General features: G+C 36.7%; 2 protein-coding genes and 1 long non-coding RNA gene across 6 annotated transcripts in view; 2 read left to right on the forward strand and 1 right to left on the reverse strand.

The window, feature by feature from the left end:
- The window catches only part of LOC127808458 (mechanosensitive ion channel protein 8-like), an 81,952-nt gene extending 76,357 nt beyond the window's left edge, over positions 1-5,595 (forward strand). The window contains exons 2-6 of one of the 2 annotated variants that reach the window (XM_052347012.1): positions 1,640-2,820; positions 3,301-3,424; positions 4,172-4,465; positions 4,586-4,788; positions 4,984-5,595. In XM_052347012.1, the coding sequence (XP_052202972.1) occupies positions 1,640-2,820; positions 3,301-3,424; positions 4,172-4,465; positions 4,586-4,788; positions 4,984-5,272 (2,091 nt within the window). In that variant the 3' untranslated portion in view covers positions 5,273-5,595. The remainder of the gene's footprint in view (positions 1-1,639; positions 2,821-3,300; positions 3,425-4,171; positions 4,466-4,585; positions 4,789-4,983) is intronic. The other variant, XR_008024946.1, reaches the window with a different exon arrangement.
- Positions 1,240-21,176, forward strand: part of LOC127808459 (mechanosensitive ion channel protein 6-like) — a 39,050-nt gene continuing 19,113 nt past the window's right edge. The window contains exon 1 of the mRNA XM_052347013.1: positions 1,240-1,639. Coding sequence (XP_052202973.1) covers positions 1,289-1,639 — 351 coding nt within the window. The 5' untranslated portion in view covers positions 1,240-1,288. The remainder of the gene's footprint in view (positions 1,640-21,176) is intronic.
- LOC127808467 (uncharacterized) lies at positions 8,118-17,046 on the reverse strand. 3 transcript variants are annotated; one of them, XR_008024951.1, is made up of 6 exons: positions 16,721-17,046; positions 12,724-12,793; positions 11,788-11,885; positions 9,532-10,886; positions 9,226-9,287; positions 8,118-8,322 (listed from the first exon to the last, which is right to left on the reverse strand). It is a non-coding gene; the product is annotated as an uncharacterized LOC127808467 (long non-coding RNA). The 3 variants fall into 3 exon arrangements; XR_008024950.1 differs by having other exon boundaries at positions 11,788-12,793; XR_008024949.1 differs by having other exon boundaries at positions 11,788-12,793; positions 16,715-17,046.

Here is a 21,176-nt window from a genome sequence, read left to right on the forward strand (position 1 = left end):
GTAGCTAGAGGGCCTACTTGATTTAAGTAGGAGATTGTATTTCTTACCTGTGTAGTTAGAGAGTCTACTTGTGTAAGTAGAAGGTTTTAGTGAATTGGTTTAAATCCTTAGTGGGAGCTAAAGTAGTGGATCAAGCTTGGTTTAAACCGAACCACTATAAATTCTTTGTGTCATTTATTCTTCTTGCTTTACATTTATCATTCCATATGTTCTATGTTTTAAATCACTAAAACCTCAATTAGGTCAAAAAGTTTTCAAATTCTATCAAGATTTTTAAAATATCTAATTCACCCCCCTCTTAATGTGTGCCATAGCACCTCCCGTTCTAACATACTCAATTTAACAAATTAACAAAAGAAAGTGTAAATATAAGAAAAGAAATCTAATATTTTTGTATATCATCTAGAATCTCCTCCCCTTTATTTCTTTATTATCAAAGCTTTCAAAGTTATGACAATTTGTTATTTGTTTAAGCTCTCTAGTTTGGGGAAGGTTATATTACTCGACGCGCATGCACTAAAGGGTGGGGGAAGTAGGCATCCCCTTGAGTTAAGATAAATAGACATGAAAAAAATATATTTTTCATCACAAAAAATTTATGAAATGTATTTATATCATAAAAATATTTGTATTATTATCAAATCTTATTTATCTACCATTGAACTTAACAACAACTTTATTTTATTCAATTTAACAAAAAAAAAGATAAATATAAAGAAAGAAATCTAATATTTTTATATATCATCTAGAATCTCCTCCTGTTTCTTTATCGTCGAAGTCTTTAATGTTACAATAATTTGTTATTTGTTTAAGTTTTTCAATTTGAGAATTATTATGTTTATCTAACAAATTTTATGTTATCAACCTAGTTACACTAAGAGGTGGGGGAGAGAGGCATGGGTCCCCCCCAAAAATTGCCCAAAGTGGGCAAATTTTATGTTGCCCACTATTTTTTCTCTAATTTTTAGTTTATTAAGTAACATTTGTTAATCAAGATGTAGATTAAAAAATATGAAATATAAAAAATATTCTGCACAAAATACTTTCTATTGTATTTGTTAATTTTTTTTAAAAAAAATTATATAACTTCTTTTTTTAAATTTTTAAGATAAATTTTTTCTTTTCTTTTTTTTAAATAATTTATCTTAAATTTTATAAATAAATTATTTTAATATAACTTTATTTAACACATTTTAACAAAGCTCATTGGACAAGCTTACAAAATCATTCAAATCTATCACCACCCCGAAAGCGCCGCGTCCTCTTGCACCAACTCGACCACCCCATCATGCCCCAGACCGGTCGTCGAGACGTCGTCCTCAAGATCAACTCCCAAGATCGTATCTCCGAGGCCGAGCTGGCCTCCCACTCGCTGTCTACCTCTCCGCCGCAGCGCTGCGGCGACGGCCCCAGTGGCAGTCGAATGTGGAGAGATTCCAGCTACGATGTCTCCAACGAGTTGATGAAGCCCGGGAGGGAGTTCGATATCGCCATCGACTCTCCATCCGCCGGTGGGTTTTCAAAGATAGCGGAGAGCCCCGGACACGGCCAGTTGACGCCGAGGGAGGTTAACGTTTCGTTCAACGAGGCGACGGAGGCGGAGCCGGCTCAGCGCCTATCGAATGGTGTTGAAGACGAGGTTCTGGTTTGTAGCTCCAACGCTTCGTTCCGGCGGAAGTCGAGTTTATTGAGGGTGAAGACGAAGTCGAGGCTTTTGGACCCGCCGGAGCACGGTCAGAGATCTCAGACTCAGACCCAAAGGTTGATGAAGTCCGGAATGTTGGGCAAAGGGATCGAAATCGACGAGGACGACCCGTTCCTGGGGGAAGATTTGCCGGAAGAGTACAAGAAAATGAAGTTCAGCACATTGTCAGTGGTTCAATTAGTGAGTTTGATTTTGATTATCACGGGTTTATTGTGTAGCCTCGCGATTCCTATCCTGCGAAGGAAAACATTGTTCGAACTGGAACTCTGGAAATGGGAGATTATGGTTTTGGTTTTAATTTCCGGCCGATTAGTCTCCGGTTGGGTTATCCGAATCGTTGTCTTCTTCATCGAACGTAATTTTCTGCTAAGAAAGCGAGTCTTGTATTTTGTCTATGTGGTGAGAAATGCCGTTCAAAATTGCATATGGTTGAGCTTGGTTTTGATTGCTTCGCATTCGATCTTTGATAAGAGAGTTGAGAGAGTGACTAATGCGAAAATTTTGCCTTATGTGACCCGGATTTGGGTTTGTCTTTTGGTGGGTGTATTCATATGGCTTCTTAAGACTCTTCTAGTTAAGGTTTTGGCTTCGTCCTTCCATGTTAGCACGTTTTTCGATCGAATTCAGGAGTCTTTGTTCAATCAATATGTGATCGAGACCCTGTCTGGCCCTCCCTTGATCGAGATTCAGCAAGAGCGAGAAGAGGAAGAGAGGATCATGGCTGAAGTTGACAAACTTCAGAGTGCCGGGGCTACTATGCCTCCCGACCTGAGGGCGAATATTTTTCCGAAAGGTGGTAAACTGATTGGCAGTGGGAGACATCAGAAGAGCCCCAAGCTTATAAAGAATCCTGGGTTTTCAAGGGCTATGTCGCAGGAGGCGGACGAAGAAGCCATTACCATAGACCACTTGCACAGACTGAACCAGAAAAATGTCTCGGCTTGGAATATGAAGAGGTTGATTAATATTGTCAGGAAAGGAGCCCTGTCCACTTTGGCTGAGCAAATCCAAGATTCAACGGATGCGGACGAGTCTGCAGTTCAGATCACAAGTGAATACCAGGCAAAAGCTGCAGCCAAGAAGATATTCTACAATGTGGCTAAGGCAGGGTCCAAGTAAGCTTTTTATCTCATTGCTCAATGCACGTGATTCCTCAGGACTTTGTGTCCATGAATGATAGAATTGTGGGTTCTTGTTTTTCAATCATTTGTGGACTGAATTTGTTTAGATCTGGCGATTATCGACTCAAAAAGATAATTCAATTGTTATGTAGTTTATGCCTTTGTCTTAGTTTATCAGGCTTGAACAGAGCCAAGTGATGGAAATTAGAAATATCAATGTTGCTACCTTACTACTAGGAAGTTGAAGTGGCATCTTTGGAGTTGGTACTATCAATGCAACTCAAGCCACTGCTTGGAAGGAGATACGGCTAAGAGAATTTACAAGTCGTGGTAGTTAGTGTTTTACTAATATGTCACCTGATCTTATTGCCAAAATTGGAGCACCACATCTATAAGCGCGTCATCTGATAAACTGTGATGTTTCATTGGTTCACATTTGTTCGAAAATCTGAATATGGTGCCCTTTCTGATCAGATATATCTTCCTGGAGGATCTAATGCGCTTTCTGAGGGAGGATGAGGCTTTGAAGACTATGCGCCTCTTTGAAGGAGCAAGTGAAGGAAAGGGAATCAGCAAACGAGTTCTGAAGAATTGGGTGGTAATGTAGTCTATGTTTCTTCCCTTCTTTTTTCTTGATTTGGTCTTCTGTGATTATATTTGCTACAGTCCTGTGTCATTCTTGAACAGAATTCAGATGGACCAAATAACCTTTCTTGAACTAGTCAGTTCGTGCCTAATATTGTTGGATTTATGAGATGGAATATTTAAAAATTTCATAGCACAAAGATTGGATTGAATATGGTCTTGAGAAACTATACTTGTGAAATAACAGAGCATGGTTACGATCTTGGAGATAGGAATGCAGATTGTACCAGCAGTTGTTAAGAACACAAAAAGAGTTTGGTGCTTCTGTTCCTAGGTAATATGGTGCCATTCCCACACTTTTATTTGTTAACCATCTTGTTACAATTACACTGTGAATGGACAGTGGTTAGCCATTTCATCCTGCCTCAAGATTGAATTTTGATTAGTCGCTGTTAGCCTACCTAATGTGGAACGTGATATCAGCTTAGCGTGGGCCATTTCATTTGATTAGCCATTGTTTGCCCGACACCCGTTGCATAATTTGCAGGAGTTGACCACACTATTTAAAAAGAAATTGCCGCGTCTTTGATGAATTGCAAGATAACTGTTCCTTCCGAAATGTTAGTTTTCATCAACCTCTATTGTTGTTTTTAATGGCCAAATCAGAAATGAACAAAGTCAGTTTTATAATGGGATTTAAACTTAGAAGCCAGAATCCACCAACACCATCTACTACAAATGCTTTTTGTTTTTTTACCAGATAAAAGCATTCAGAGAACGGAGGGCGCTGGCATTGTCCCTCAATGATACAAAAACAGCTGTGAACAAACTCCACCACATGCTGAATGCAGCTGTGTGCATTATCATATTGGTGATCTGGCTTCTTATACTGAAGATAGCAACTACCCATTTCTTTGTCTTCCTAGGCTCCCAGCTTCTCTTGGTGGCTTTTATGTTTGGAAACACATGCAAGACGACATTCGAGGCCATTATCTTCTTATTTGTAATGCACCCGTTTGATGTGGGCGATCGTTGTGAAGTGGATGAAGTTCAGGTAATCAAAATATTTGTCTCATTGTGTTCTTTCATATACTGCTTGTAAACATATGTTGTTTGGATGATTAAGGATGAGGTTGTAATTCTGGCTTCTTTTTTTTTTTTTTTTGGGTCTCAGATGGTGGTTGAAGAGACGAATATACTTACTACAGTTTTCCTGAGGTACGATAACCAAAAGATCATATACCCCAACAGTGTTCTAGCGACCAAACCCATTGCCAACTACTACCGCAGTCCAGATATGGGAGATGCCATTGATTTCTGTGTTCATGTTGCAACTCCTTTAGAAAAGATCACTACCATGAAAGAGAGAATCACCAAGTAAGTATGGGGATGAATCTCTTGGAAAAATTTTCTCCTCCTCATTCTAGGTAAAAATGGCACTAAGTGTAGCTTTCATCTTTACTTGACAATATATACACAAAGGCATTGCCAATTAACTTGAGATTCCGTTACCTAAACACATCCTAATTTGTTAAATATTTGGTCTGTTTGTTGTGGCTGCTGCCAATACAGGTATGTCGACAGCAAGAGCGACCACTGGTACCCTGCGCCAATGATAGTCCTGAGGGACGTGGAGGACATGAATCGGCTGAAAATATCAGTTTGGCTTTCTCACCGGATGAACTTTCAGGACATGGGTGAGAGGTTCACGAGGAGAGCTCTTCTGGTGGAGGAGATGATCAAAATATTCCGAGATCTCGATATCGAGTACCGGATGTTGCCTCTCGACGTAAACGTCCGCAACATGCCGGCGGTAAATACAAACAGAGTTCCCTCAACATGGGCCATTTCTGCCACCTGATCAGACTTGAAGAAAGAGCTTATTATGGCTCCCTGTAAAGCTCTTCACCTGTGGCAAAGCGCACTCTACCATGGAAAACAAATGCTGGAACAGAAAAGAGCAACCCACAATTAATTGCCTGGGATTTTAAAATGTGGACACATGTGAAGTTGCAAATAATAATGTTCCCTTGATATAATATGAAAAAGGGCTAATATATATTAATGTTGCATATTGACTTTGCAACATTAATATATATTAGAACAGATGGATGTGACAGTTAAGGTATATAAAACTAAAAAGTATGCTTGATTTGATCATCTCGGTCTTGGTTGTTTGTTGTTGATCTAAGTCTGAGATATGGTTGAAGAAGATTGAATAAATAATGGAACAGGTGTCTGGAGGTGGAGGGGCACCACCACCTAAAGTATGTATCAAATAAGCATTCATTGACAATAGAACACTTTCATGAATAGGCGGCACTAGTTGGACCCACCATCTGAATTTCCAACTTAAACAAACATGGGGGATTGATGTTTCTTGATTCCTATTGCCTCACCTCCATGTTTAGTTTAGCTCTTCCAAGTTAACCAAATTACCTGGCCACTCAATTATTTACCACTTAGTCAGAGGGTAAACCATTTTTGATATTGAGATTTGAGAGTAAAACTAAAATTTCATTATTTTTTACTTTTTACGATCACATAAAATGTTTATTTAACTCTTTTTTTGTAATATGATTTTTTTGGTGTAAAAATAAGGTTAAAATATATTTTATGTAGCATAAACTTTTCCCTACAATATGTAAAAAATTTATTTCCTTGCAATTTTTTGTAAATACAGTCAAACGTAATTTTTTTAATTTGTAAATATTTTGATCAAAATAAAGCATTGAATGTCAAGTCTTAAGTCATGGTAATTGAAGAGTATTATTATTATTATTTAGATACAATAATAATTTTGTATAAACATTTTTTATAAAAATATTTTGATGTTTAAGTTAGATTTTCGTATTTAAAAGAGTTAGCATAATTCTTTTTTGAATAACAATGATTTATTTTTTAGAAATAAGGACTCTCTTATTGATAAAAGAGGTTGAAAGTTTATGATAAGTAATTATAATAGTTCAAAATTAATTAGAATTTAGAGTCTCATCTTTAATGAGATTACCAGATGAATTTTTAATATTAGAAAATATCATGCGAAAGAGTCTCCGATAGACCTCTAGGTCTCTTGCCACTTCTTTTCTCTTTTTGTAGGATTGTTCTATCAAACACTTTGGACTTTTTGAGTATTTGCTTTGGTGAGAAGGAGGTATGTTCTAGGAGAGTTGATGCATGATACATATAAAGATTCTTAAAGTTTTGTTCACCAAATAACTTAGAAAGGGTTTTTCTTTCCCTAACATCCAATATCTAAAGTTTTGTTTACCAAATAATTTACTAGAGCTGATTTTTGTAATTTTATTAAGAGTAATTTTATTCATTTTTAAAGATGATCAGTATTGATCTGATAATTTATATAAAATTATTTGATTGACATTATATATTTATTTAAAAAATATAAATAATAAAATTTATTAAATATCATTTCAACTTTCTTAATTAAATATTTTTACATGATCTGTCACATTATTATTCATTATTTTTAAATAAGATGAATAACTTTAGTCTTTAAATAACTTTCAATTATGTCTTGATTTGAATCCATTCCATTGGATTGGATGGGATCTTGGGTCATGCTTATGGAGTTAATGGCATGCGATGCCGATTGCCATCAATTCAAATTGGCGGCATCCAGCCGTTGGATGATTTGGATCAAGTCACAGCCCCAAGCTAGCGACCATTAAATATATATATATATATAATAAAAGACATTTTGAAAGAAAGAAACTAACGAAGTGCTCGTACGGTGCGGCCGTTGGGCATCGGGCAGTGGGAAGCGCACCAAGAGACAATAACTAAAGAAAAAAAAAGGACACAAATCAACTCATCCCCCCGCGCCTCCACTACCGCTCTCCACCTTAATTCCCTTTTCTCTACCCACGCCTGGATGATGCTACTAGCTAGACCAACCATTCAAGTGATAATTTTTTTGACAACTCAAATTTATTGTGATATTTTAATATTAAAATATTATAATAAATTCAATCTAATTTTTGTTACAAAAATTTTCATAGCTAAAAGTTTAAGAAACTTCACTAAAAGATTTTAGTTATCTTTTTAAAACGTTACCAGAAACGTAGCAAAAAGCTCGTTACAAAAAGTTATTAATTATGTTTTCGTAAAACGTCGCCTTACATAATCTTTTCGTTACGATTTTGGAAATGTAACTATAACTTTTAATTACGATTTTTTGGAACGTAGCAAAAATTTTAGTTATGTTTTCAAAATCTGAACTTTTAGCTACATCTTTGAAATGTCACAAAAATGTAGCAACAATCCAGTCGCATTACATTAATATTTAGCTACGATTTTTTTTAAATTTTTGTTATATTTTCAAAATCATCATGAAATGAATATGTTTATTTATGTTTCAGTAAAAAATGTAGCAAATGTTGCTAATAAATCTTTTTACTATATTTCCTTTTCTTGTGACATGAAAAACCTTTTAGTTATGCTTTTTTGGAATAGTAGTTAATTTATTTTAGTAAAAATTTGGCAATATCCCTACTTATTTTGTAACGATTCTATATTTTCGTCATTATATTTAACCTGTATTAATATAAATATAAATTTCATTGAAATTTAAACAAAAAAGTACAAAATAAGAAAAATATAAACATATTAATATTTACAAAGGTTCAAGTCATTAAAACACACCAATAACCATTTCAACGTCTCAATGTTCAAGTCGTCAACAATGATGCATAGTATCATTTGTTAAAAGTATACCTACATGATGCATGAATTTCATTCAACTCTTATTTCGTACAAAAAGAATTTCATTTGACGCAAGAGCACTTCGAGAGAGAACTTCCTTAGGAACAGTTAGCAAATTGCTACTAAAATTTGAGAGAATCTTTTGACAGTTCTCCATCAGTTCACGGGCATAAATTCCTGCATTAATCCCTGGATAATGACAATTAGATTTAAACAAATATATCTAGACAAATTTAAGAAATGCCAAAGTTGTATCTTTCAGATTTGAAAGGAAAAGGGAGAACATGCATTTTCTAAAAGCTGCTTTTAACATTTGTTGATAGGATAGATGAATAGATGTACTGTCAAGGGATTGAATTAATAAAAAAAATCATGATTACAAACTTTCACTGTAAAACAAGTAGAAGAGTGCAAATTTATATGGTACATCCAGAACAATATATGTCAAGAAGGATTATCTTCCACTTCCAGTGACCACTGACCAACTCCATCAGCCACACCCAACCAGTTCTTCCCAGCAATAAAATAAGCATATATCCTCACCACCTGCCAATGCCTGACATTCATTATTACCGAATTACTTACCTATAAATATGATACTTAGGTTTATGTTAGAAACTGAAGTTAGAACAACCCACTTAACCCCTCCCGGACACGGAAATCTACTTCCAGTGTACTAAACTCTCTCCCAAGAATAGAATTTTGAGCCCATTACTGGAGTCACCCCCTCTAGACAGGAAAAGAAACGGATTAACAGTTTGGCACAGTTATTGTGCTTAAGTTCTTTGACCAGCGTGACTTCTTTGATAATCCTTCGGGAACCAACAATTAATGCTACCCCAATTTGAGAAAGATGAAATGTTGACAAAAGAAAGATTGATAGATCCCTAGAATGTTTGCTCACAAGCCTAAAATGCAACAGAAGTTTTCCTAACAAATGAACTTAATCTCAATTTAAGCTACAAAGGTGTGTTGATCATATGCAAACCAAAAAGTGCAAGTTTACAATATTGACCAAGTATGGAAGCATATACACTTCATATCCTTTCTATTTGCAAATTAACAGCAACGACAGAGAAAGTGAAAGCATACCATTCTCTGGGATAATCAATTCGAGCAATTTTTGAGATGAGCACAGCCAATGTAAGTGTGATCTGTATTCAGAGAAAGTGCAAGATACAGGAAATTAGCCAATCTAACTTCCAGGCTTAAGTAGGTTGATTAATGCCCTCATTTTAGGTGGAATATAATGAAAATTGACCCATTCCCACCAATTCCATCAGACAATAATCATATTTGTTGACCAAAGCCAACAAATAGTTTTCTCCTTCTTACTCTGCCAAGGTGCCAGCATGAATAAGAACAATTTAACTTTCAACAAAATTTAATTAGGCACACCTGATAGTTCTCCTCTCTCAAGTGTGACATAAGTTTTTGTCTCAAATGTATTTTCTCTTCATTGTTGATTCCCTTGCACAGGCATAAAGAAGACTGCAACTTAGAAATTGATGACTTTTGGATGCCAAGATGTGTTTTTAGAAAAAAAAGAAAACTAAATGTTGAATATAATAGGGAATAGAAGTAGATTGTGAATATCCCGCATAAATTGAGAATTAAAGAAAAATCCCATGCAATAAGTTCAAGATACAGATAAAAAATAAATACTCGATCCATCCAGAAAAGATAGTTTAGTTAGACAAAACACACAAATTAATAAAACATAATTAATACTAGGGCTAACTACCCTTTCTAGTATACTAAATTTCCCCTAGTACACACAATTACTTTACAACCCATATACAAAAAAAACAAGAGTAAATTGATTATTTAATTAGTTTAGATCATTTAAATGTGTATACAGTTAACTAAGGGTAGAATGGGTAGTATAAAATTGAATATTCTTTGAATTTGATAAATTGGACGCTATTTTGGAACGTCAAAATAAAAAAATAGAAACTTGGACTATTATTTTGGTTTGAGTGAGTAAAAATATAAGCAGTAAAAATTGAAAGATTCAATGATTATCAATTGTATAAGCTTTAAAGGGACGCGATCTGTTAAACACCAACAAGTAATGTGGTTGAATAAGTATGGTGCAAAATGGGTTTTTGTCCACTTTGGATGAGGAATTGCCTACCTCTACTGATGAGGATGAGGCTACCCTTCAAATAAGAGATGAATGCGAGGCAAAGTCTTCAGCCAAGAAGATATTCCTGAATGTGGCTGGGGAAGGGTCCAAGTGAGTCCTTATCTTGTCTTACAATCACATCAAATTTTATTCATCACCCTCGTGGTAAATTTTTTTTTTTCTTGATTTATTGATGTCCATCATAACACGCATGATTTCCAGATCTTTTTCCTTCCAAAAGATAAATTTATCCTGTTGCTGACATCCTGCGACCATGTTGTAATTTTGTTCATTCTTCAGGACTTCTTTCACAATATAGTGTTCTAGATCACAAAAACTTGGTAGAGTTCTTCTATTTTGCTAGGTTTTGATACAGAAAACTTTTTAGGGATGGAGGCCGCCTCCTTTCGGATCATATCAGAAAGGTGCTTAGTGCCTTGAGAGCCCCCTGTCTCAGGTCTGGGCAAAAGCTCAGCAAAGCGGAACTCAGAGGCCTTCAATTTTTTATGTCGAGGTAGGAAACGAGAGTCTTTGGTATGTCTCTTCGCATTCTTCTTGGCCCATTTAGCCTCTTCAGTGGCTTACTTATCAGTCCCCCATAGCTCTGCATCGTCAATCATCTTGGCTAAAAAGTATGACAAAATGAAATGGATGTCAGGATGAGGGAGCACATAAATTAGAGACATGAAGCGAAACAAAATGATTGAAAAAATCAACCTCAAGGAATGTCGGTTACTAGGCATGGATATCAACACACACCCCCCAAGAAACAAAGTTTACTCATTAATTAATCTGGCTGTGCTAACGTGTTCCAAACCCATCAAAAGCTCAGCATCCCTCTTCTCTAATGGGGACATTTCGCGTGAGAAACTCGTGAAGGGAGATCGACGTCAGGCGGATGGCACACCCATAGAAATAGAGGAAGAACCCATTAAGAAAAATCGGTTCTTCTAACCCTTCAAAAAAGACGGGGTATCTACGAGAAACTTACAACCAAGGTAGATTATAAAGGAATAGCGAAATTCAGATTTGTCAACGCATACAAGGCGAAATAGTTTCAAGAAGAGCCCAACCTTAAGGACGATACATTTTTCCCAACAACATATGACAAATGCGACTAAGCTCCTCCACCCATTGGGCACTAGTTGAGAGGAACATAACCTTACGAGGTGAAAGATCTCAGCTAAGTTATCTTCAAAGGGAAATTGGCACCCGGCTTTAAGAGATGCCTCATAGATAGCTAATCCACCCGAAAGAGACTGATGGGCTTTAAGGTTGGAAGCCGCAACATACCAAAAGCCCTTGATGAGGAGATGATATTTTTTGATAAATTTGAAGATCTCATCCTCGATTAAGGTAGAATAGGGCTTCAGATGGAATAGATGATGGAATAGATGAATAGATGTACTGTCAAGGGATTGAATTAATAAAAAAAAAAATCATGATTACAAACTTTCACTGTAAAAAAGTAGAAGAGTGCAAATTTATATGGTACATCCAGAACAATATATGTCAAGAAGGATTACCTTCCACTTCCAGTGACCACTGACCAACTCCATCAGCCACACCCAACCAGTTCTGCCCAGCAATAAAATAAGCATATATCCTCACCACCTGCCAATGCCTGGCATTCATTATTACCGAATTACTTACCTATAAATATGATACTTAGGTTTATGCTAGAAACTGAAGTTAGAACAACCCACTTAACCCCTCCCGGACACGGAAATCTACTTCCAGTGTACTAAACTCTCTCCCAAGAATAGAATTTTGAGCCCATTACTGGAGTCACCCCCTCTAGACAGGAAAAGAAACGGATTAACAGTTTGGCACAATTATTGTGCTTAAGTTCTTTGACCAGCGTGACTTCTTTGATAATTCTTCGGGAACTAACAATTAATGCTACCCCAATTTGAGAAAGATGAAATGTTGACAAAAGAAAGATTGATAGATCACTAGAATGTTTGCTCACAAGCCTAAAATGCAACAGAAGTTTCCCCAACAAAAGAACTTAATCTCAATTTAAGCTACAAAGGTGTGTTGATCATATGCAAACCAAAAAGTGCAAGTTTACCATATTGACCAAGTATGGAAGCATATACACTTCATATCCTTTCTATTTGCAAATTAACAACAATGATAGAGAAAGTGAAAGCATACCATTCTCTGGGATAATCAATTCGAGAAATTTTTGAGATGAGCACAGCCAAAGTGTAATATATATTCAGAGAAAGTGCAAGATACAGGAAATTAGCCAATCTAACTTCAAGGCTTAAGTAGGTTGATTAATGCCCTCATTTTGGGTGGAATATAATGAAAATTGACCCATTTCCACCAATTCCATCAGACAATAGTCATATTTGTTGACCAAAGCCAACAAATAGTTATCTCCTTCCTACTCTGCCAAGGTGTCAGCATGAATAAGAACAATTTAACTTTCAACAAAATTTAATTAGGCACACCTAGTTCTCCCCTCTCAAGTATGACATTAGTTTTTGTCTCAAATGTATTTTCTCTTCATCGTTGATTCCCCTGCACAGGCATAAAGAAGACTGCAACTTAGAAATTGGTGACTTTTGGATACAAATATGTGTTTTTAGAAAAAAAAAGAAAACTAAATGTTGAATATAATAGGGAATAGAAGTAGATTGTGAATACCTCACATAAATTGAGAATTAAAGAAAAATCCCATGCAATAAGTTCAAGATACAAATAAAAAATAAATATTCAGTCCATCCTAAAAAGATAGTTTAGTTAGACAAAACACACAAATTAATGAAACATAATTAATACTAGGGCTAACTACCCTTTCTGGTATACTAAATTTCCCCTAGTACACACAATTACTTTACAACCCATATACACAAAAAAAACAAGAGTAAATTGATTATTTAATTAGTTTAGATCATTTAAATGTGTATACAGTGAACTAAGGGTAGAATGGGAAGTATAAAATTGAATATTCTTTGAATTTGATAAATTGGACACTATTTTGGAATGTCAAAATAAAAAAATAGAAACTTGGACTATTATTTTGGTTTGAGTGAGTAAAAATATAAGCAGTAAAAATTGAAAGATTCAATGATTATCAATTGTATAAGCTTTAAAGGGACGGGACCTGTTAAACACCAACAAGTAGTGTGGTTGAATAAGTATGGTGCAAAATGGGTTTTTGTCCACTTTGGATGAGGAATTGCCTACCTCTACTGATGAGGATGAGGCTACCCTTCAAATAAGAGATGAATGCGAGGCAAAGTCTTCAGCCAAGAAGATATTCCTGAATGTGGCTGGGGAAGGGTCCAAGTGAGTCCTTATCTTGTCTTACAATCACATCAAATTTTATTCATCACCCTCGTGGTAAATTTTTTTTTTTTCTTGATTTATTGATGTCCATCATAACACGCATGATTTCCAGATCTTTTTCCTTCCAAAAGATAAATTTATCCTGTTGCTGACATACTGCGACCATGTTGTAATTTTGTTCATTCTTCAGGACTTCTTTCACAATATAGTGTTCTAGATCACATAAACTGGTAGAGTTCTTCTATTTTGCTAGGTTTATAGTTTTGATACATAAGACTTTTTAGGGATGGAGGCCTCCTCTTTTCGGATCATGTCAGAAAGGTACTTAGTGCCTTGAGAATCCCCTGTCTCGGGTCTGGGCAAAAGCTCAGCAAAGCAGAACTCAGAGGCCTTCAATTTTTTATGTCGAGTTAGGAAACGAGAGTCTTTGGTATGTCTCTTCGCATTTTTTCTAGCCCGTTTAACCTCTTCAGCGGCTTACTTATTAGTCTCTCATAGTTCTGCATCGTCAATCATCTTGGCTAAAAAGCATGACAAAATGAAACGAGTGTCAAGATGAGGGAGCACATAAATTAGAGACATAAAGCGAAACAAAATGATTGAAAAAATCAACCTAAGGGAATGTCGGTTGCTGGGCATGGGTATCAACACACACCCCCAAGAAATAAAGTTTGTTCATTAATTAATCTGGCGGTGCTGGCGTGTTCCAGACCCATTAAAAGCTCAGCATTCCTCTTCTCTAATGGGGACATTTCGCGCGAGAAACTCGTGAAGGGAGATCAACGTCAAGCGGATGGCACACCTATAGAAATAGAGAAAAAATCCATAAAGAAAAATCGGTTCTTCCAACCCTTTAAGAAAGACGGGGTATGTACGAGAAACTTACAATCAGCATAAGCTATGGAGGAATAGCAAAATTCAGATTTGTTAATGCATACAAGGTGAAATAGTTTCGAGAAGAACTCAACCTTAGGGACGATACATTTTTCACGACAACATATGACAAACGCGACTAAGCTCCTCCACCCATTGGACACTATTTGAGAGGGACATAACTCTACGAGGCGAAAGATCTCAGCTAAGTTATCTTCAAAGGGAAATCGACACTCAGCTTTAAGAGATGCCTCATAGATAGCTAATCCACCCGAAGGAGACTGATGGACTCTAAGGTTAGGAAGCACAACATACCAAAAGCCCTTGACGAGGAGATGATATTTTTTGACAAGTTCAAAGATCTCATCCACGGTTAAAGTAGAACAGACTTGATTTAGGTCCTGAGGGAGAACGCTACAATCGACCTCTGGCTCTATGTCAATGTCATTATCAAAGGAGAAGGCATCAAGATGGGGCTGGGAAGTCTCGGCATCTCTTATTCGCATACCGGACTGAGAAGAGGAAGAATTAGAGGAGCTAGAAGAGTTCGAACTATTCCCGTCCGAGTTGTTAAAGTAGGTCATGGGGATCAACTTACTAAAACAACAAGACATAGGGAAAAGAGACGATGAAAAACCATAAAAATAAGATAAAAGAGGCAAGAAAATACCGACAGATTAGAAGAATTCCAGAGATGATAGGAAAAACGCACGGGAGAACACTTAAGGAAGGAGCCGGTCTATCCCCTGTTGAACCTGAAGACGCTATCTGGAGTCTCTCGTACCCTGTGAGAAGCCTACACACAAAGACAAACCAATTAGAGGAATGAGAGGTAAAAAAAAGGAGGGGTCAACCAGTCCCCAAGGGGCTAAGGCGCTGGGTCTAGGTACGCGGCCTTGGCCAGCGCATGGGCTCAGCCTCAGCCAAGCACGGCTAGGGCGCGCGGCCTCAGCCAATAAGGCCGAGACCATTGGTCTCAACCCCTCCCCCCTCCCCCCCCCCCCCCCCCCCCCAAAAAAAAAAAAAAAAATGGGAGATATCAGATCCCTATTACCTCTCACTCTGCTCCAAGAATGCTTACAATGAGGGGACCATATCCATCCCCTTTTATAGAATTTTATGGGAGGTATAGGAAATGTGAGAGGACATTGGGAAACGAGCCCAATATTTGAGATAACTAACATTATTTTTTTTTTTTTGCAGAGCTCTTTTTTGCTAGAAATCAAAAAAATTTGGACGATTACTCCTTCAGCTACCTGAGCTCCTCACCCGCATAGCTCAAGGAATTGGGAGGGGCAAGTGGTGAAGGGATATTTTACACAAGGGCAATTTTACTCCACTACCCCCAGAGACTACCAACTTGGGGACGCGTGTGCTAATACACAGTCGCCACATGTTTATCTCAGGAAGCGCCATGTGTCCTCCAAATCTCCATCCCAGATTTAATTTTAACGAGAGAGACCCGGTCAATCGAGATTCTCTCCAACATTCTCTTTCAAAAATGATCTTATCTCTTTAGAGTAAGATTACGTCATCTATAAATAAAAGTCAACTTCTATAAGTATGGGCATTTGACTACTAAATGACTTTTCATTTCGGATATTTTCTCCTACTGACTTGAGCATTGGAGTCCCCCCGGAGGAATAAAGTCCCCCTCTTATAGGTACTTGGTTCGAGGCAAACTTTAGTGATCGGTCTAGTATCATCTTAGTGATCGATCCAGTATCATCGGAGATGAACATATTAACTATTGTGTTCCTGAGACATGACAACCAGAAGTATATATACCCAAATAGTATATATTCTAGCTACAAAGCCAATAGTTAACTATTTCCGTAGTCCGGAGATGACAGATACAGTTGATTTCTCTATCTACATCTCAACTCCAATGGAAAGGATTGCTGAAATGAAGAAAAGAATTATAAGGTGCTTACTGAAAATGCATCTGACTTCTTTACCACTATTTTCCATTCTTTTTTTTTTTTTTTGCTGAGACGATCTTCCTATCTTTTGTTCAACTATTAAAGAAAAATATAATTGCAAAGAGCTACACGATAGGGAGTTGCTAGTGAAAATTGGGCACCTTTCATAAAGAAAAAATGCAACATGTTAATTGAAATGAGTTATATGAGCTTTACAGAAAATAAAAGCCATAGGTAGAAATGACTAGTGAGTTAAAATGGATCTAGCAAACCCCACATAGAGGGATAAAAGCTCGTCATGCTGTTTGTGTTGTAAATTGTTATGTTGTGCTATTCATCTACTTATTGATCATACCCATACTTGTTTGCTTTGCTCGTGGCTGTGCTTGCAGGTTTGTTGAGAGTAGGAGCACCAGAGTCCAGCTGTGGTGATAACAGATCTGGGGACATGAACAGGCTGAAGATGGTGGTGGCTGTTAAACACCGCATCGACGGTCAGCATGCGGGTGAGAGGTGCGCAAGGAGAGCTTTACTGGTGGAGAAGATGATCAAAGTGTTTCGGGACCTTAATATTGAGTATCGAATGCTGCCCCTCGATATGAATGTCCGGTACATGCCACCAGCGGATTCAAGCAGGCTTCCCTCTAATTGGGCGGCGTGTTCTAGCTGATCATACGCCCAGTAACCAGTGGCGGATCTAGTGGTGAAGCCTAGTGCAGCTCATAAAAAAATTAAAATTTATAGTGTAAATGTTCTAATTTTTTAGTAGTAGCCCATTATTCATTTTGCCCAGCCCACCCCAATCCATGTGCCTAGATCCGCCCCTACCAGTAACAGGCAACAGTTGCCCAATGCCCAAGGTGTAGAAGAGGGCAATGCTGGCTATCTTCTCATAGATGGCAAAAATAAGTCATTGCTGAGGCTATGGCATTGAGTTTGATACAGAAAGAGAAGAGAGATAATTATGCACTGGCATGAAGAGATAAGAAGTCCCACAAGGGTTTCCCAGGATTATGTAGATAATAAGACTGGTATTTGCTTATAACAATGTGTGTAATGGAAATTGACAATCAGCTATGCCATTGCATGCAATGCTTAGTTTGTCGACGATCATTAGTGTCAATGACACACTTGATTTACTTATTCCGGTAAGAAGTGCATAAATTGGTCCATATGGATTTTGGTGAGAAAAGGGTGCTCATATTCTGGTAGATTCGAAAACCTATCCTACCAAAGTTGATTGGGTTGGGTTTGTTTGATTTTTTTTTTTGGTCAGGTTGGTCAGGGCCAAGGCCCAGAATGATAGACCTGATGCAATTAGTTCACGTTGAAATTCTGCCGTACGAGTCTGGAAACCCAAACCATACTAACCCACTAAGTTGTACAAAAGTTTATCTAGGCTTTCCCTTAATTTGCAAGAGGAGGACAACCCCTCTCACCAGTATAGAGAGGATTCAATATTGGCTATTACTTTCTTTTCTTACCTTTTTCATTATTCCATTATATATATTTTTTCTGGTTGCATTTTTTAAGCATAATCAATTTATTACTTTTTATCTATTTGTCACTTATTTTTTATAGAAGGAACCATTAGTTATGATTTATAAACAGAATCAACTTTTCCATTTTTTTGTCACCTTCCTCGTTCGTTGGCGATCATCTGCATAAGGAGGAAATAACATGCTTTAAGCACAAAAATTAGGCTGCGTTCTCTTTACTTTTCAATTTTCAATTTTTTGTTTTGATAGTCTATTTTTAAAAAATTGAAAACGTATTCTTTATTATTTTGAAAAACTATTTTTTAAAATAAAAAATTAGAAAACACTTTTTTAAAAAAAAATTAATAATATTATATTCAATAAATTTGATTATTCAGTAAATTAGAAATATTTAATATTAATATATTATTTAAAAAATATATTAATGAATTTTATAATATTTTTTCTATTATAATAATAAAATATAAATAAATAAATAAATATATTTTGAATTTAGAGTTTGTTTTGAATAAAAACACTCAAAATAACTTTTTGTTGTTTTAAGTTTTCTTTATAATTTTTTTTTTCAAAAATATATTTTTAAAATATCAAAGAGAACGTATTTTTATTATTTTAAAAAATTAAAAATAATTTAAAAATTAAAAAAAAAATAAAAAATAAACGCAACCTTAGCCATTGGGGACTGTCGTTCACCCATCACCCTGCTCATATGTGCATGTTTTTACGCACCATGCTAACAAGAACAGGAGGTGCATGATTGAAATTGTAAAAAAATTATAAAGTGAGGGGTGTGTTTATTTCAAAATCAAGAATTGAGAGGCATGATAGATTTAGTTTAAAGTTTAAAATTTAAAGTTGAAGGAGTCAAATGACTTGAAAGACAAAATTTTAAGGTATATTTATGCCTTTTAACTTTATTTATTTATAGACGGCCCTCAACCCCAATTTTTATACATCTTATATGAAGTTAAAAGCTCTGACATCTTGTTCAAAAAGTTGAAAGCTATTAATACATGTTTAATTATGAATTATTATTTCATTTAATAGTTTAAAAATTAAAATAAAATATTAAATATTTTTATTTTTTATTTTTTATATTATTTTTTTACTCGAAATATTCCATAACAACTGATTAAGACCTCGTTGACCTCATTGTCGTTGTAGTGAGATTCAAACTTGAGAATTTTGTTTACTCTAATTGTTGTTGCACGACTACAATAATAAATTTATATATGTGAGACTATCTTAAATTGGCAAAATGATGGCTTGTCCAGACGATGGATGACTCACACGAGAAAGAGTGACAATGATGGGTGACTCACTTAGGGGAGTGTAATAGTGATGGATGACCCCTCCAAGTGATGGATGACTTACCCGGGGGAGAATGATAGTGATGGATGACCACTCCAAGCGATGGATGACCTATTTGGAAATAGAATCGATTAGGGGCACGAGTATGGATCCCTGCTCAGACTTCTGATCCCTAAGTTAGCCTCTCAAAAGTATGAGATAGTTGAATGTAAGAAGGAAAAGTGTTAGAGATTGCATATCGAATAAGGAAGGGGGAGGACTCCCCTATTTATAGTGATGGAAGAGGCAACCAAGTGTCGGGTGACCTAATTTCTTCGACGAGTAACTCGGATGTGGTTTTGATAGGGTTTTGCGAAAGTGATGGTGCGCAAATCGCAAGCGAACCCATGGCACCCTCGAGTAGGGGGTGAGCAGAAGTTCGGATAAATCGAACTAACCGAACCGAACCGACCAAATTGATTGGTTCGGTTCAGTGTTTTTGATGAAATAATTTAGTTCGGTTAATTCGATTAGTTTTTTTTTTTATGAGACGGTTTGGTTTGGTTTGCAATACTTTAAATTTTTTATGAGTTTAGCATAACTGCCCCCCCTCCCCCAAAACATGGAACCCATTCCCGACCCACCGACTGACACTCACACTCCCCCATTCTCTCTCTCTCTCTATCTCTCTCTCTCTCTCTCCCCACCCTCCCACTCGTAGGCGAGACTGGGAGATTGATTCCGACGGCCCCAAAACACGGAGCCCACACCCGATCGAATCGAACCCTAACCCTAACCCCACCATCCCTCGCCTTCGTTTTATCTTTTCCTTGTGCTTGGACGATCAACGAGGGCTATTCCAAGATCTGGGTCATGGTGGCGACGCTAGCAGTAGCGGCTGTCGAAGTGGCAGAGGGGCAATCGACAATAACGACATGCGCTTCAAAGCTCGTCGACCAGATTTTTTTTCTTCCCAAGCGCTACAAGATCCCCAGCGACCTCAACTCTTGCATCAAAGACTCGAAAGTACACGTATTTCTGATTCAGTGATTCTTATTCACTTGTTCTAGAAAATTCCGATTGGAAAACTCTCTAACTATTTCCAATTCTTATTCATTTGTTTTGGAAATTCTGATTGGGGACTAGAAAATTGTTTTGGTTTCATGTTTAGTTATACTAGGATTATCGATTTTGATTGGGGATTGGAAACTCTCTAGCTATTGTCAGTTCGGTTCGATTATTGCATTTTATTGTTCAGTTATTTCGATTTCGATTAGTTTAGTTATACTAGGATTATCAGTCGATTCGGTTTGATTATTAGGGATAATTTGATTCGATTTGGTTAGTAATTTTTGTACGGCTCGGTTCGATTCAGTTATAACCGATTGCACACCCCTACCCTCAAGTAGGGGTCACTGGATAAGGGTCACTTGGGGGTACGTGCGGGCCATCCCCAGGTGAGGGTCACTCAGAGGGTGTGGGCACGAGCACACGAGGGGTTGTGCGGGCGAACGTGCGGGGCTGGGTGGTGGTGCAGCGGTGCAGGCACACGCGGGCTTATTATAATGCCTATGTGGCAAGTTACAACCATGCACATGAGGGCTCCCCGGGCATATGATACATTTCTAAAAAAGATAAAAGATTCATATGAAAGGAACACGGGTAGATATATTGTATGTAATAAATTAAATTAACAAGATGAAAATTTGATGGTAGTCAATAAAGTATATTAACACAAATTAAATAAGACAATAACAAATTGAAAAAAAAAAAGTTCTAAGAAAATTTTGCACCTAACAAGTGTTAAACCTATGTCTTAGACTTCTGCGTTACCACTAAGTGAAAGTTTTCATACATAAGAGTGGTGATGTTGACACATTTAAACAATTATTTACATTGTTATATGCTAAACAAAAAAAACAAATACTTTTAAGTGAATCCAAAAGATTATCTACAATATAGTTTTTCTAATCATGCATTTCTAAATAATAATTTCGGATGTGTGTGAATATTACTATAAAAGAATAA

Source organism: Diospyros lotus, chromosome 8 (genome assembly GCF_014633365.1).
Source record: "Diospyros lotus cultivar Yz01 chromosome 8, ASM1463336v1, whole genome shotgun sequence".
Classification (NCBI taxonomy): domain Eukaryota; kingdom Viridiplantae; phylum Streptophyta; class Magnoliopsida; order Ericales; family Ebenaceae; genus Diospyros; species Diospyros lotus.